The sequence below is a fragment of the Talpa occidentalis genome, unplaced genomic scaffold, assembly GCF_014898055.3.
Source record: "Talpa occidentalis isolate TD23 unplaced genomic scaffold, MPIMG_talOcc4v2.1 talOcc4.2, whole genome shotgun sequence".
Lineage (NCBI taxonomy): Eukaryota > Metazoa > Chordata > Mammalia > Eulipotyphla > Talpidae > Talpa > Talpa occidentalis.
The window spans coordinates 57,886,142-57,902,735 of record NW_023602073.1 but is presented as its reverse complement, the minus strand read 5'-3'; the positions used below and the strand labels follow the sequence as shown (position 1 = coordinate 57,902,735).

Genomic DNA, 16,594 nt, shown 5'->3' with positions numbered 1-16,594 from the left:
CATTTAAAAGGTTGGATCCTTTCCAGATTTATAATTTACTTTACTCAGGCTATCACAGGAATCCCTATTGCAGCCAATAGCAAAATGTATTTCTAAAATAGTAAGACTTGAAAGAGGAAATTACTCCTTGATCCATGGGCTCCTGGATGGATGTTGTGATAGCAGGTAAGGAAACAACTTAATGCCCTCACACATCTCCATCAGAGCTCTTGGGTGACCAGGTGCATTGTCAATGAGCAGTAATACTTTCAAAGGAATTTTTTTTTTTCTCAGAGTAGACCTCAGCTGTGGATTCCCCAGCAACCCTTGTTCTCCAGATTTTGCTTGGTGCCCAGTGTTGCTGCTCTGTTGGTCAAGCTAAAATGTAGAGGCAGGCAGGGGGCCTCTCACCAGGACAAAAGTCTTGGTATGAGGATATCTGCTGAAAACAGCACGCAGACATTATGGCCAGATTAGCATAACCAGCTAGACCACCTTGACAGGAAGTCAAGTGTAAACAGGGACTAGAGGATAGGATGTTTTGAACAGCAGCAACAATGGAGCCCCCCAAGCAACAGCCCCTATTCACTCCCCCCTACCTTGTGCCAGGCTAGTGTGCACCCACAGTACACACCCCCACCACGCACATTCCTCCATGAACTTGCCTACCTTCCATGAATCTGATATCAAATAAATGTGAGATTGGCCATGGGGAAGGCGCTGCATCTCTCCAGACATGTGAGCCCCTCTAGGTCAGTCTCTCTCTCTCTCACTCACTACTTGGACTTTGAGTTGTTTTTCCTCTGTCCTCCCAACACTGCCATCCTGCGAGGCAACACTCAGCAGTGGGCATAAAATACTCACTAAACCATATTGTAAACAGATGTGCTGTCATTCAGCCTTTGTTCTTACATTTGTGGAGCACAGGCAGAGTGGGATTAGCAAATTCTTTTTTTTTTAATAGAGGCATGTTTTATTTATTTATTTGTTTGTTTGTTTTGTTTATACATGCACTGTGTACAGTCAGAAGCGCGGGAGGGTGAGAGAATTCACCAGAGCCAGAGCAGGGAGCAGAGCAGGCAGACCGACAAAATACACTGCTGAGGGGAGCAGCGGGCAGCAGGAGAGGTCTGCGCGCCATGTGGGACCCTCCTCCGGTGGTGGGGAGCAGCCGGGGATCGAACCGGCGCCGCAGAGACTGCGGGCAGCTTCGCAACCCAGCGCTCAACTGCTGTGCCACCGGGGAGGCCCGGGATTAGCAAATTCTTAAGGGCCCTAAGTTTTTTGTAATGGCACATGAGCTTTAGCATCAATTTCAAGTCATCAGCTGCATCAGCCCCTAGCTAGAGAGTCAGCCTGTCCTTGAAGCTTTGAAGTCAGGCATTGCCTTCTCCTCTCTAGCTATGAAAATCCCAGTGGCATCTTCTTCAATAGAGGGCTGTTTTCTCTACCTTGAAAATCTGTGTAGGGTAGCCTCTTTCATCAGTGCTCTTGGCTAGATCTGGATAACTTGCTGCAGCTTCTACATCAGTACTTGCTCCTTCAGCTTGCACTTTCATGTTATGGAGACTGTTTCATTCAAACTTTGCTTCTGCAGCTTCTGCAGCTCTCTCGTTTGGCTTGAGGGACTGTTGTGGCTGGTTTGATCTTCTATCCAGAGCACTAAAACTTTCACCATATTATCAGTAAGGTCTTTCTTTTTCTTATCATTCATGTGTTAGCTGGAGTAGCACTTTCAATTTCCTTCACAAACTTCTCCTTTGCATTCACAGCTTGGCCAACTTTGGCACAAGTAGCCTGGCTTTCAGCATACCTCAACTTCTGACATGCCTTCCACACTAAACGTAATCATTTCTAGCTATAACATTAAAGTGGAAAAAAGTGCAGCTCTTCATTTGTAGTGTTATTTATTGGCCTGACTTCAATATTGTTGTGTCTCAGAGACCAGGGAGGCTCAAGGTGGTGGAGAGAGACAGGGAAATGGGTTGATGGAGCAGTTAGAACACATGCAACAGTCATCAATTAAGTTGCCATTTTATATGAGTGCAATATATGGCACCCCAAAACACCTACAATAGTAACATCAAAGACCACTGAACACAGATCACCATAACACAGTAATAATTTGTAAGTTTCAAATATTGCAAGAATTACCAAAATTAATCAAAATTTGTTAGTTTTAAATATTGCAAAATTGACATGGAGAGAACAAATAAGCACATGCTGTTGGAAGAAATGTTGCTGAGAGGCTTGCTGCAAACCTTCAATTTGTAAAAAGCAAAATGAAGAACCCACAATATATGCAATATGCAATAAAACAAGGTATGCCTGTATTGTGGACTTTTTTTTAAGAACCCATAGTCTTCTACCATTCTGATTATTCAGAATTTAGCGAAATGATAAAGTCTGGATCTTTGTCTTCCCTGGCTCTCTTTTCTTTCCCTATGACAACGTATTAGGAGTCATAATGGTTAACAGGTACATTAAGGAGGAGAAGGAGGAGGGGAAAAAGGAAGAAGAAACTAAACATACCAGAGAAAATGTCCTTCTTATCTCAACCAAATAATATGTGCCTTTTAAGGTACACTAGAATCAGTGTCTTATGAGCGCTCATCTAAAGCTAGTCACCTCCCAAGAGCCCCATCCATTGTCATCACACTGAAGGTAGGGTTTCAACATAGGAGTTGGGAAGGAAGGGAGACACAGTTCAATCCATAGCAAGTATAAGAAGAATCTCAGGATTTATTATGAAAGGGGCTGGTTTCATATTGTGTTAATTTTTTCATAATTTTTTTTTATTTAAGGTAATATTGATAGCCTCAGTTTTACAGTCAGATTTCCAGGGATTTGTTTTCATTTGGCTTTGTCTGACCCTGTTTTGTTTCTCTGTATTCCACCTATGAGCAGAAACCAACCAGTAGCTGTCTTTCTCTGTCCCGTTTATTTTGCTTAGCACAATCCCCTCCAGTTCTACCCATTTGTTGTAAATGGAAGATTTCACCTTTTTTAAATAGCTGTATTGTGTTCCATTATGTATCTATACCACATTTTCTTAATCCACCCATCTGTCCTTGGGCACTTAGGTTGTTTCCATAACATGGTTATTGTTAACAGGGCTACAGTGAACATATATGTCCAAGAGTGCATATAGCCCTTTGAATTAGTGTTTTTACATTCTTCAGGTAGATGCCTAGGAGTGGAATTACTGGGTCATACGGTAGAACTATTTTAAATATTTTAAGAAATCTCCATACTGTTTTCCATAGAGACTAGACCAGTCTACATTCCCGCCAACATTGGTTGAGGGCTTCTTTTTTTATCCTTATCCTTACTAACTTGTTATTTATGGAGTTTTTGATATGGGCTGTTCTCACAGGTGTAAGATGGGTCTGATTTGCATTTCCCTGATGATAAATGGTGATAAGCAGTTTTTCATGTAGCTGTAGGCTGCCATCTGCCATGTCTTCAGACAAGTGTATTTAAGTCCTCTCCCATTTTTTTGATTGAGTTATTTCTTTTTGTTGAACTGTATGAGTTGCTTTTATTTTTTTTAAGATTTATTTATTTATGCATACAAGAGCTGGGGTACAGGCCAGAGATACAGGGGGTGAGAGGATTCACCAGAGACAGTGGGGAATAGAACAGGCAGATTGACTGAAGTACACTGCTGAGGTGAGCAGCGGGTGAGTCAGGAGAGGTCTGCTGCGCCATGTGGGTTGCTCCCTGGCCGGCCGGGGATCGAACTCATGCTGCAGAGGCTGTGGATTGCTTCATAGTATGGTGCTTAACCCCTTGCGCCACCAGGGAGGCCCTGTTTTGTTTTTTTTAAATCTTGGAACTTTAGCCCCTTGTCAGAGAGGTATGTGCAAATATTTTCTTCCATTAAGTAGGATGTCTTTTTATTTTAATAATAGCTTCTTTTGCTTTGCAGCAACTTTTTAGTTTGATGTAGTCCCAGTTTATCTTTGCTTCTGTTTCTTGCCATTCAAGTCAAGTCCCCAAATACATCAAGATCCATGTCATGGAATGTTTTACCTATGTTTTCTATGTATTATGCTTTCAGGTCTTAACATCCAGGTCTTTAATCCATTTTGAGTTCATTTTTGTATATAGTGTGAGATAGTGATCTAGTTTTTCTTTTGCATGTGGCTGTCCATTTTCCCCATACCATCTGCTGAAAAGACTTTCCTTTCTTGAGTGTCTACTCGTAGCTCCTTTGTCATACGTTAGCTATCCGTATAGCTGTGAGTTTATTTCTGGACTCTCAAATCTATTCCGTTGGTCTGTGTGTCTGTTTTTATTCCAATATCATTCTGTTTGGATTACTATAAGTTTGACATCTGGGAGTGTGACATCTCTACTCTTCCTGTTTTTGTAATGATTACCGTGGCAACTCAGGGTCTTTTGTGATTCCATATAAATTTTGGTAATGTTTGTTCTGTTTCTTTGACAATGCCATTGAAGCTTGGACAGGATTTGCATTGAATCTGTACACTACTTTGGGTAAAATGAACATTTTGACAGTGCTAATTCTTTCAATCCATGAATAGGGAATATCTTCCCATTCCCTTGTGTCCCCTATTTATTTTAACAGTGTCTTACAGTTTTCACTGTACAGGTGGTTCACCTATCATGTACGATAGGTGAAAGAATCCAAATTGGAAAAGAAGTGACTACTTCTTGTAGAAGACATGATAATATACGTAGGAAACTGACTCCACTATAAAACAATAAATCAGTAAAGTGGCAGCTTACAAAATCAGTCTATAAAAAAATCAGTTGCATTCCTATATGCAAAAAAAACTAAAGGAGAAAGAAATCAAGAAAATGATTCCCTTTACTATCACATCAAAAAGTATCAAATACCTGTTTGCATATCCTTCAGATAATCACAAATTTCTGAGGCAAAGAGGGTAACAGACTTTGACTTTGGTTCCCTTCATAACACCTCAGAATCCTATCGAACTACCTTTAAGTCTTCCCTTTCCTAAACAAGTCACTTGTGAAGAGGGATGTTCAGGCAGGTGTAGGATAAAGCTTTGCCCTCTGTGCCATCCTGGTCACCAAAAGTCTACATCTCTAATTGTGGAGCTCATTTGTATGCCAACCATTGAACTCCTTTGATAGAAATATTCTCTTAGACCTAGACCTGCCCTGATTTTTTTTTTTCTTCTTACTCAGTCATTGGTTGAGGGTCGGAGTGTAGGTGGGAGGCAAAACTCAACATTGAGATGTGTGCACTGTCCTGATGGGTCAGTGTAGTAACGTGATCTAACCGTGGTCGTTCGTCAAACATTAGATTTATGTCCTTATGGGTCTGGCTACAAGTCTAGCGTGTAGTAGGATGTGTCTGTCATTTGTTTTCCAACTTACATTCACCATCTGTACAAGATTCCTTACCGGGACTCCCCTTTTATTTGTGTATTTATCAATTATGATTTTTTCTTTCATTCAATCTAAAATGGCACTGAACACATTGTCTCAGTCACAAAATTTCTTTTATAGAGCATGTATATAATTAATTCATGTGAATTACTTACACAATTGTTATTAACAATTGGCAGAATTCTAACCAAGGAAGAGAGTAAGTATAAGATTAAGAGGCAGATTTGTCTCATGTAGTTAGGTGACTGACCCCTGTGTGTTTTATGCTGTTAATGTGGGATGCTGCTATTCAGCTAAGTCTGTTTCCATTGTCTGTAGATCAGAGGTCAGCAAACTGCAGGCTATTTTTGTAAATGAGGTTCTACTAGGACATAGCCAAGAATCCGTTTACTTAAAGATTGTCTGTAGCTGTTCTGGCACTGCCGATGACACTTTGCAACAAGTATTGCTTTAGCCTGCGAAGCCTAAAATATTCATTATCTGCCCCTTTACAGAAAAGGTTTGCCAAGCTCTGGTTTAGATAACTAAGATTTGCTGTGTTTGGAACTGGTGCTTGCCAGAGTATGGTGTCTACTAGTGCATGAGTGATAGTCAGGAGACAAGGGAACAGTAATTTCCCTTCAAGTACACGAGGGGCGTGGTCCGAAATTACTCGCCAACCTTTAGAAAGTCATCAATACTAGCATCATGGAACGTAACCCGTAACCCAAAAGCCCTGACGCCCTCCCCTGAAAAGGATGAGATGAGATGGCAAATGCTGGGGAACAGCATGGTCTATAGAGCACTTCCTGCACCAGCCCAGAGGTCGCTGGGATGTGAAAGAATGGGTGAGATGCCTGCATAGCCACCTCCTGACAACAGAAAGAAATGATCAAATATCCTGGCTAGTGTGAAGAGGATGGTCATTTTGAGGATTTGGTTTTCCAAGGGACGGCTGTGATTACATATACTTCTCCTATACCCACGGCAGGTGCTCACGCAACAACTAACTTAAACCATCATCTTTCTCCTAGGGAGGCAAGTACCTGCAGGCAGTGATTCAGTATGGAAAGATAGTATCCTGGTTGGAGATGGAATATGGCCTATCAGAAAAGGAATCGAAAGCTTCTGAGTCATTTCTGCTCGCTGCCTTCCTGAACCTGGCCATGTGCTACCTGAAGCTTCGAGAATACACCAAAGCTGTCGAATGCTGTGATAAGGTAAAGTGTCTGCCTGTGAGATGAACTTGAGTATTTGCAATATTCTAGGTTTTTTCTCCTTCTCATACTTGGCCTTCTTTCGTTTCCTCTCAGCTAATGGTGAAAGGGTTGTTCGTGTTGCTTTATTTTACTTGTTCGGGGTTGTTTCTCAGTATGAATTGGGAAATTCAGTAAGATTTTGATTACAGTCAGACTTTCTGATGCCTAGACTATCAATAATAATACAATAGGAATTAAGGTTTTAATAAAATCAAACAATTTTCATCCATGACCTTTCTTAAAGCCATTTTATATCAGATTAGACATCTGATTCCTCAATTTAATAAGAGCAGATTTAACTTAGACCTTTCTGGGTGCAGACTACAGCTGCCCACGAGGGGATATAAAAGTCAATTTTTCTTATAATTATCTTTATTCACTGATTGACGATACACATAATTTAGAGGACCCACAGATTATCAGCCGCCCTCTCCCTTTTTTACATTGTGTTGTCGGTACTATTGCTGGGTGGTACTGACACTGGTGCTCAGTGATAGTGGGTTGTATGACCCTCATATTCATGCACAAGCCAAGGTAACTATCATGTAAAGTACCTGGTCTCAGAGTGAACAAGAGTATATTACACCTTGAGAGGGAAGCTAATAATTAGATATATCTTAAAGGGACCACATAAAAACAACTATTTTATAAATTGTTGAAAAGATTTGAGTTTTAAGATTGATTTATGTATATTAGTATGTTCCCTGCCATGTTATGCTAAACTTGTGAGACCATGTTATGCTAAACTGAGAAAGGGATGGCATTGTTAATTGCATTTATAAAACTTTGTGCCTTTTATTTATTTATTTATACAAGCATTGGGTATAGTCAGAAGTGCGGGAGGGTTGAGAGAATTCACCAGAGACAGAGCGGAGAGCAGAGCAGGCAGATTGATGAAGTACACTGCTGAGGGGAGCAGCGGGCAGCAGGAGAGGTCTGTGCGCCATGTGGGGCCCTCGCCTGGCAGCCGGGGATTGAACTGACGCTGCAGAGGATGTGGGCAGCTTCGCAGCCCAGCACTAAACCGCTGTGCCACAGGGAGGCCCAACTTTGTGCCTTTTTTAAAAATTTATTTTTATTCACTTATGCATATAAGAATTGGGGTGTAGGCCAGGGGTGTGCCAGGGGTGACAGGATTCACCAGAGACAGTGGGGAGCAAAACAAGCAGACTGACTGAAATACACTGCTGAGGGGCGCAGCGGGAGAGACAGGAGAGGTCTGCTGCGCCATGTGGGTCACCTCCATGTAGGTTACCTCCGTGGCTGGGGATCAAATTCATGCCACAGTGGCTGGTGATAGCTTGATAGAGTGAGACTTAACCCCTGTGCTACCAGGGAGACCCAACTTTGTGCTTTTTTAAGATAAAAGTAGCATGAAGTCATTCAAAATTCAAACATTGTCTATTCATAAAATCCCCTCTGACCCACTGTCCCAAGACCACAGATATACATTTCACAGCTTCCTTCCACCTTTTTTCTACATAGAGTAACATGTGTATTTATTTCTTAAATGAGAGTGTAGAGATTTGGATAAATTGTTGTATAAAACAGTGACATCTCTCTGCATCTTTTCAGTCCATCATCTAATGCACCTTCATTCTCTTTGAAATTCTCATGGAGCTATCACATACGTCTTAACTGATCCTCTCTGCTAGACTTTCAGGGTTTTGATGTTACAAATCATGTGACATCTCTCTTTACATAAATTTGCCGAAGTATAAATACTAAGTCAATACAATAGTCAAAGACAGGACTATTTTAATACATTAAAGTTTTAAATCTTTTTTTTTAAGATATTTTATTTATGCATATAAGAACTGAGGTGTAGGCCAAAGGTGCCTGAGGGGGTGAGAGGATTCACCAGATACAGAGTAGGGAACAGAACAGACAGACTGACTGAAATTACACTGCTGACGGGAGCAGCAAGTGAGACAGGAGAGGTCTGCTGCACCATGTGGGTAGCTCCCTGCCCAGGGATCGAACTCATGCTGCAGTAGCTACAGACAGCTTCACAGTGCTGACGCTTAATCCCTTGTGCCACCAAGGAGGCCCTAAAGTTTTAAATCTTAACACATTTTTATATTACCAGATTTTTTTCCTCTCATTTTATTGGCCACAAAGAATTATTTTCTTTTTTTTTTTTAAGATTTATTTATTTATTTATACAAGCACTGGGTACAGTCAGAAGCATGGGAGGGTGAGAGAATTCACCAGAGCCAGAGCGGGGAGCAGAGCAGGCAGACTGATGAAGTACACTGCTGAGGGGAGCAGCAGGCGGCAGGAGAGGTCTGTCACACCAGGTGGGACCCTCCCCTGGAGGCCGGGGATCGAACCGGCGCTGCAGAGGCTGCGGGCAGCTTCTCAACCCAGCGCTCAACCGCTGCGCCGCCGGGGAGGCCCTATTTTCATTTTTATTGTTTACCATTTGTGTTTATTCTGTGAATTGCCTGGTCACGTCCTCCAAGCAGATTAATGGTCTGTTGGCTGAGATGTGCATTCTCAGTGCTTCCACGTTGACAAGGGAGCCAGGTCTCACTTGTCTTTTAATTTTGTTCGCAGCATCTTTTTCTGTTAAAAAAAATTAATATTTACATAGCCAAATCTGTCTTTTCCTTTCTAATTAGAAAGATTCTTCCCACTCTAAGATTATAAAAATAACCCTGTTTGGCACCTACAAAATTTACTCCAACTAGGTTTGCTTTTAAAAAATAATAATAACTTTTTCATATTCTGGGGTGTGTTTTTTTTTTTTTTTTTTTTTTTTTGGCATGTAAATTTGTGTGGGCTGGAGTTTATTTTTGTGCTTGATATGAGTAAGAATTTAACTCTTATTTGCTACGTGGATAGCCGGTATCTCAACCCCATTTATTACAAAGTTAATTATTTCCCTCATCACCTTCATTATTGCTAAATCTTATAATATACATACACATGAATCTTGTTCTGTTTCACTGACCTATTTGTCCACAGAATAGTAAACAAACTTTTAACTGCAATGTTTTTTTTTCCCCTCTGATAAGGCTAGTCCCCTCACGTTATTTTTAATTTTCTTAGCCATTCTTGGGCATTTACTTCTTCTACTTAACTTTAAAATGAACTTCTCAAGAATCCCCTCCCAAATCCCCTTGGGATCTTTTCAGAAAATTATTAATAGTGAAATTAATTTGTGTTTTGATCAGTAGCCTGTAATTACCTTAAGCCCCGTATCTATTCAGTATACCTTTTCCTAATCCCTAGGCTAGAGAACTTCAGTAAGTTAATTAAATGACTGAATTTCTTTAAAATTCCCACAGGTTGTGTTTGTCTTTTTAAAATATAGACCCTCTATTTGCAGGCCCTTGGACTGGACAGCGCCAACGAGAAGGGCCTGTACCGGAGGGGAGAAGCCCAGCTGCTCATGAATGAGTTTGAGTCAGCCAAGGGCGACTTTGAGAAGGTGTTGGAAGTAAATCCACAGAACAAGGCGGCGAGACTGCAGATCTCCATGTGCCAGAAAAAGGCCAAGGAACACAATGAGCGGGACCGCAGGATATACGCCAACATGTTCAAGAAGTTTGCAGAGCAGGATGCAAAGGTACGAGCATCAGATCAAGAACTCTCCTGTCCTCTTTGATTTTTGATCAAAGATGGTTAAGCCTGGGATGTTGGGCGGGCAGACAATGTGAGAAACCCGAGGAAAGGGGAAATGACTTCCTATCTGGCCTGAGGCTGGTTTGGTTCTAGAGGTAGCACCGGGCTGCTCCATGCATGCAGACACATCCTCAGGAGGCCCCAGCACGTCCATGCAAGAGTTGTAAGGAAGGTAATTCCCTGTGAGTGTACAGAAGCTTTTATCATTTTTTTTTTTTTTGAAAATTACAAACACACCAGGTGTTTTTCAGATAATACGTCCCTGCTGAGACTTTGATTTCCCCAGAAAATGGACTATAAGGAGGCAGCTCCACCATCACGCCCTTTACTTAGAGATTCAGGAACCAGCCTCACAATGTGCAGGAGAGAGCTGTCTGGAAGGAAGTCTGCCTCCTCTGGTCCCGAGCGCTTTCTTCACGCCAACCCTCTTGTCACATGGACTTGATGATTAAACAGCCTTCCCCTGTAGCCAGCTCATCATTTTAACCAAAGTGCTAGCTCCCGCTCCAGCTATTGGCAGCACAGTTCTGACTCACCCAGCCCTTGCAGCGCACTCTCGCTTTAGACCTGAGCCGTCTCGAGGCGCCAGGAACTAATCGAACACGTCACTTCTTTTTTCGCTAATCCGCTTGATCTCTCATTTCTTCCTCAGGAAGAGGCCAGTAAAGCAATGGGCAAGAAGGCTGTAGAAGGGATCGCCAATGAAAAAGAAACAGGAAGTCAAGCAATGGAAGAAGAGAAAGCTGGAGGCCGAGTATGACACCACGCCAAGGAGGGAAGAGTCCTAACTCGGCCCCTCCTCCTTGGGCTTTCACCCAACTCAGGACTAAATGGTGTTTAATGTCAAGTTTGTTATAGTCTATGTGATTCTGGAAGCAAATGGTAAAATGAGTAGCTTCCAAAAAAAAAAAAAACCCCACCACCCTGCTGCTGCCCAGTGCCCTCCGGAGAGGGTGGCATGGGGCCACTCCAGAGAGAGAGAACCCACATGGCTGTGACGTGGGAGATTGAACCAACAGCGTAGGTCCTGCTCATTCAAGTTCCTGTCAACTCTCGATAACTAATTCAGGGTCCCTTGAGATATCCTAACAATTTGAGGCCATTGTGCGGGTTTTACATTTGATTGAACCCTGATTGCATAGCACGATAGAAACCTAACAATAAATGCTTAATGAGTTTCTCCTTCCTTACGCTTGGCCTGAGGAAAGGGGATGTTGTGTTTTTTTAAATGCCTGGAGTGCTATGAATGCAACCTATTGCATTTTTAACCAACAGAACCCACAGTAGAGAGGTGTGGTATCCCATCAGGCCACAGCAGCGTCACAGACTTGAAAGCCAGAACCTCAGAGGCCACTTACTTGCTGACTTAGCCGCCTCCTTGTTGAGTGCGTTTTGCTCACACCCAGCCTGTCCCTGGGGGAGGAATTCTGTCATTCCTGAAACACTCCAGCGGTGAGCATGAGCAGCAGGGGGTCCTGGATTAACTTGCCCTGTTCTGGATGAAGTTCTGAGATGCTGGAATGATGTGAAAAAAGCAGTCAGAATTATGCTTTTTTCCTCTCCTCTCATGAGTTGAGCACAGTCCTGCCTGCTGGCACTGCTACTCGTCAGTATCATGTCCCACTCTAACCCTTGCTAATAAGAACTTAGCCCTGTTAGGCTATCTCTAACCTGGAGTGGGTTTATTTACACATCCATTTAGAATCAATGCAGCTTTTGAAAAAATTTGGTCATCTTTTTAAAAGTACTGGCCCATGGCATATAAAGTGGTTTATGGAACTTTATTTACACTCCTATCATGCAAAACAAAAGCAGAATTTTTAACTACTAGGTAGCTTAATTTTAAAAAACAAAATCTTTGAGGTTGAAAAAAATAAGTAGTTCATATTTACCTTAAGGGTTTCACTGGCAGGTTTGACACACCGTAGTTTTCTTTCCCTGCACTCATAGCTTCTTCGTTCTGGTGTGAGTTATGAAAAAAGAATTGAAACATCTTCCCATGCAGGTACAGCTCACCTAAGATCTCCAGTACTTGGGCATTGAATTCGGGAAAGTCTTAAATACGTAGATTTAGTTGAAGTCTAGTTTCTTACGGGTAAACGAGATTAAGCCTGACTCTCTAGTTCCACCGCCTAAGAAATACTCATGGGGCTGCCTTTGGCAGCCCAAGGAAACATTTGCTTCATCCTGAAACATCTCACTTTTTTAAATCCTAAAGAACACTGGCAATTATATTTTAGATTAGTCTTTATTTTTATGGTGGTTTTAACATAACACTTTCATTGTTAGGTTAGGACCTGCATTAAAACCTGAAAATATAGTCATTTCCTTTTATAGCAGTTTTCTCTTCCATGAAACAAGTGGAATTAAGTTGTATGCTTCTCCTTTTATGATAACTAAACTCCTTTTAATTTCCTTACTTACACTTTTGTCTTTGTTCATGAGATTTCTAAAGGCCCCAATCTTGCCTCAGAGATATGAAAAGCAAAAGCTGATTTTGCGTCTTTGTTTAAGTGTTTAGTATTTGTGGCTCAGTTGACTGGCACGTGATTCCATTGAGACCAAGACTGAGATTTGATCCTAAAAAGGCTACTTAGCTTTTTGTAGGTAACAAACAAAACTATTCCAAAAATTAGATTATCCCCAAAACTGTGTCCCATATGTGTGTTATGGGTCACGGTGGGGGGGGACAGGCAAGAATGTGTGGAGGGGGAGGATGTGTGAGTGGCTCTGAGCAAAGGATCGTGAGGTCCCCATCACCACTCAAAGAAAAAACTTCATGTGCTCATACATCAAATTCAGTACTCCTCAACAATTTGTCTAGAAATCAGATGTCTTGTGAACCATCTTAGAGACTGCACGAGTGGTGAGGCAGCATATGATGAATTAAAAACAAAGTCTTATTTTTTAATTCCAGATGCACTTTTCTTGTGTTCCTTAAATAAATTTAAAAAAAAACAAAAACATGATTTTCCATTGTTCTTGGCTTTGCTTAATAGTCTTCAGGGCTATTTAAGGTTATTTTCATTGGAAGACTATGGTGGAGATCAAGTTGAAGAAATGAGACACCAGAAAATTGGCAAGAGACACTTTTATCCACTCATGACTCATGTACCCTGAGAAATCAGCATTGGGCTGAAGGTAGTGGACAAGCCACCTTTGTTCAAGTGAACCACATAATCCGAAAAACAAGAGGATTTTGTTTTTCATTAACCAATGAACTGTCCACCATTTTAATTGATTGTGAGGGGGGTCTAATTTGGGAAGTGAAGAGATTTAATTGTGCCCTTTAATAAACATGCAAAATAGAAGTAAGCATCTCAGGTGATGTTTGTCTTAAGTATACATTTCCTCTTTCTCATGTAACATATCTCACCCGATATTCATGGTTTCAGATTCTGAAGGTGTAAAGAGTTGACGTCACTACACCTTGAATCCTGATTCACGCTGGAAGAGAAAGGGGTGAGGGGCGGGCGGTGGTGTACAAACAGGTCAATGCAGGCCCCAGCCACCTTTATTCCCTCTGAATTCCTTCCTCTCTGGTTCTCATTTATACTTTGTCCTTTGCTGTTAAATTATTTGGGAGTGAAATCAAATAATGCCCTTTTTTTGCATGTTTTCCTAAGCAAATAATGATTACACTAGGGATCTTGAGGATGAGCCAGAGAAAGTTTCCTGGCTGTAAGTGAGCTGAGTAATTCGAGGCAGTAATTCGAAGCATCCCGCACATGCTTCACAGCACAGGAAGTATCGGGAAGCCCTTTATTCAAACTTAATAACCTTATTTTTTTTTTAAGTTTATTTATGCAAGCACTGGGTACAGTCAGAAGCGCGGGAGAGAGAGAGAATTCACCAGAGCCAGAGTGGGGAACAGAACAGGCAGACTGACGAAGTACACTGCTGAGGGGAGCAGCAGGTGGCAGGAGAGGTCTGTGCGCCGGTGGCCGGGGAGCAGCCGGGGATCGAACCGGCGCTGCAGAGGCTGCGGGCAGCTTCGCAACCCAGCGCTCAACCGCTGTACCACCAGGGAGGCCCAACTTAATAACCTTTTTAGCAGGATTTTGAACTCCCCTTAGTTGGTATTCTCTGAGACTAGCCACCCTAGAGACTGTCACCAACATGGGTGACGAAATAGGTTAAGTTTGAGCTAGTCAATCTGAAAACTCAGATACTCTACCCAGCTGTATATATTTTTCATTAACTGGGTACTACAGAATTGAATAGTGGTGAATGACAAGTTTTCCATATAAGAATACTTCCTCATGGCTTGAAAGTTTCTGGGTACCCTCAGTGCTTCCCTTCCTGTTTTTCTCGCTGACATATCTGACAAATCTCTTTGGGTGGCAGGGGAAGGGCAAACACAAACCACAGTAATTTTAGCATTCTATTTGCCTAATTATGTCTTGATATATAATGGCATATAATCTGCATGCATGTCCTTTATGATATATATATGTCATAAAGGAATATCGCTGAATGTTAACTCCCAAGGCAACCTTTGAGAGTATCCTGCTGCAGCTAACTGCTACCTATCAATGGCACAGCTCAAGTGCAGTTTATAGATGACCAAGGTCCAGAGGGGTTCCCTGGATCCTTGAAGAATCAACAATGGGTAGTGGGCCTCTCTGGTGGTACAAAGCGTTAATAAGCACAGCGCAGTGAAGCTGTCTGAAGCCTCTGCAGCACGAGTTCGGTGCTCAGCCAGCCAGGGAGCTACTCACATGGCGCAGTAGACCTCTCCTGTCTCACCTACTGCTTCTGTCAGCAGTGTATTTCACAATCTGCCTGTTCTGTTCCCCACTCTGTCTCTGATGAACCCTCTTACCCCCTGCACCTCTGGCCCATACCCCAGTTCTTTTATGAATAAATAAATCTTAAAAAAAAAAAAAATGAGTAGGACCCAGAATGGCTCGTGGTCATCTGGTCACCTAATGCCCTTACACACTGAGTGTAAGTAACTGGCATGTAGTAAATGCTTAAGAGTTATAACCAGGGCCTTCCCAGTGGTGCAGCGGTTGAGCGCTGGGTTGCGAAGCTGCCCGCAGCCTCTGCGGCGCCGGTTCAATCCCCGGCTGCCGGGTGAGGGTCCTGCATGGCGCGCAGACCTCTCCTGCAGCCCGCTGCTCCCCTCAGCAGTGTACTTCGGTCCTTCTGCCTGCTCTGCTCCCCGCTCTGGCTCTGGTGGATTCTCTCGCTCTCCCGCGCTTCTGACTGTACCCAGTGCATGTATAAATAAATAAATAAATAAATAAATAAATAAATAAATAAATAAAACTTAAAAAAAAAAGTTATAACCAGTGGCTGCAGGGTAGTGCTTCTGCGTGCTGATCTTAGCAGCTGGTGTCTACCCTGTCCTGTCAGTGCCTAGCAAGTCACTGAAGATTTTGCTGCTCGCCCTTGAGTATGTTAAAAAAGTGAGGTCAGGGCCTCCCTGGTGGTGCAGGGGTCATATGAAATGAGGTGTTAGCAGTTCCTTAAAATCCCCAAGCATTTGGTAGAAATGAAATAGCAGCAGAGCCCTGTGCCTCATATTCTACTGTGGAGCAAAGACAGTTCATCAGTCTGTAAAGGATAGGCACCTCTTCCTTAAAGCTACGCTGAGTTGAGTTTAAGGAATTTCAATGTTTGAATTAAGGTTTTTTAGGTCCTTTTCTTTCCATGTTAGATTCTCACCACTCACTACTTTGAAATCTAATGAGAGGCAAAAAAAAAAAAATTGCAAGATTTTCCTTTGTACTCTGCTCATTTTGAGAAGACACTTAAAGCCAGGCTTAGAATGACCTCATTTTTAAAAAAGATTGATTTATTTATGCATACAAGAACTGGGGGGTAAGCCAGAGCTGTGGTTGGTGAGAGGATTCATGAGAGAGAGTGGGGAGCAGAACAGGCAGACTGACTGAAATACACTGCTGAGGGGAGCAGTGGGCAAGACAGGAGAGGTCTGCTGAGCCATGTGGGTCAGCTCCCTGGCCAGCGCGGGGATCGAATTCATGCTGCAGTGGCTGGCAGTAGCTTGATAGCGCTGTCTTTAACCCCTGCACCACCAGGGAGGCCCTGACCTCACTTTTTTAACATACTCAAGGGCGAGCAGCAAAATCTTCAGTGACTTGCTAGGCACTGACAGGACAGGGTAGACACCAGCTGCTAAGATCAGCACGTAGCAAGCACTACCCTGCAGCCGCTGGTTATAACTATTAAGCATTTACTACATGCCAGTCACTTAAACTCTCTTCACTGACCTTCCAAATAGAAAAAGAATGTGGCTACTGCTTCGTTTCCACCATCTGAATCAAAAGATTGTGTGGTCCTTATCGAGAACTATGCAGGCAAGGAATTCTGGGATATATATTTCAAACTTGGTT

At 42.4% G+C, this 16,594-nt stretch overlaps 1 protein-coding gene across 2 annotated transcripts in view; it reads left to right on the top strand.

Annotated features, from left to right (window-relative positions):
- Positions 1–13,582, top strand: part of FKBP5 (FKBP prolyl isomerase 5) — a 123,325-nt gene extending 109,743 nt beyond the window's left edge. For both annotated transcript variants that reach the window (XM_037519578.2, XM_054698746.1), the window contains exons 9-11: positions 6,378–6,563; positions 9,937–10,176; positions 10,885–13,582. In XM_037519578.2, the coding sequence (XP_037375475.1) occupies positions 6,378–6,563; positions 9,937–10,176; positions 10,885–10,992 (534 nt within the window). In that variant the 3' untranslated portion in view covers positions 10,993–13,582. The remainder of the gene's footprint in view (positions 1–6,377; positions 6,564–9,936; positions 10,177–10,884) is intronic.
- The last annotated feature ends 3,012 nt before the right edge of the window (positions 13,583–16,594 follow it).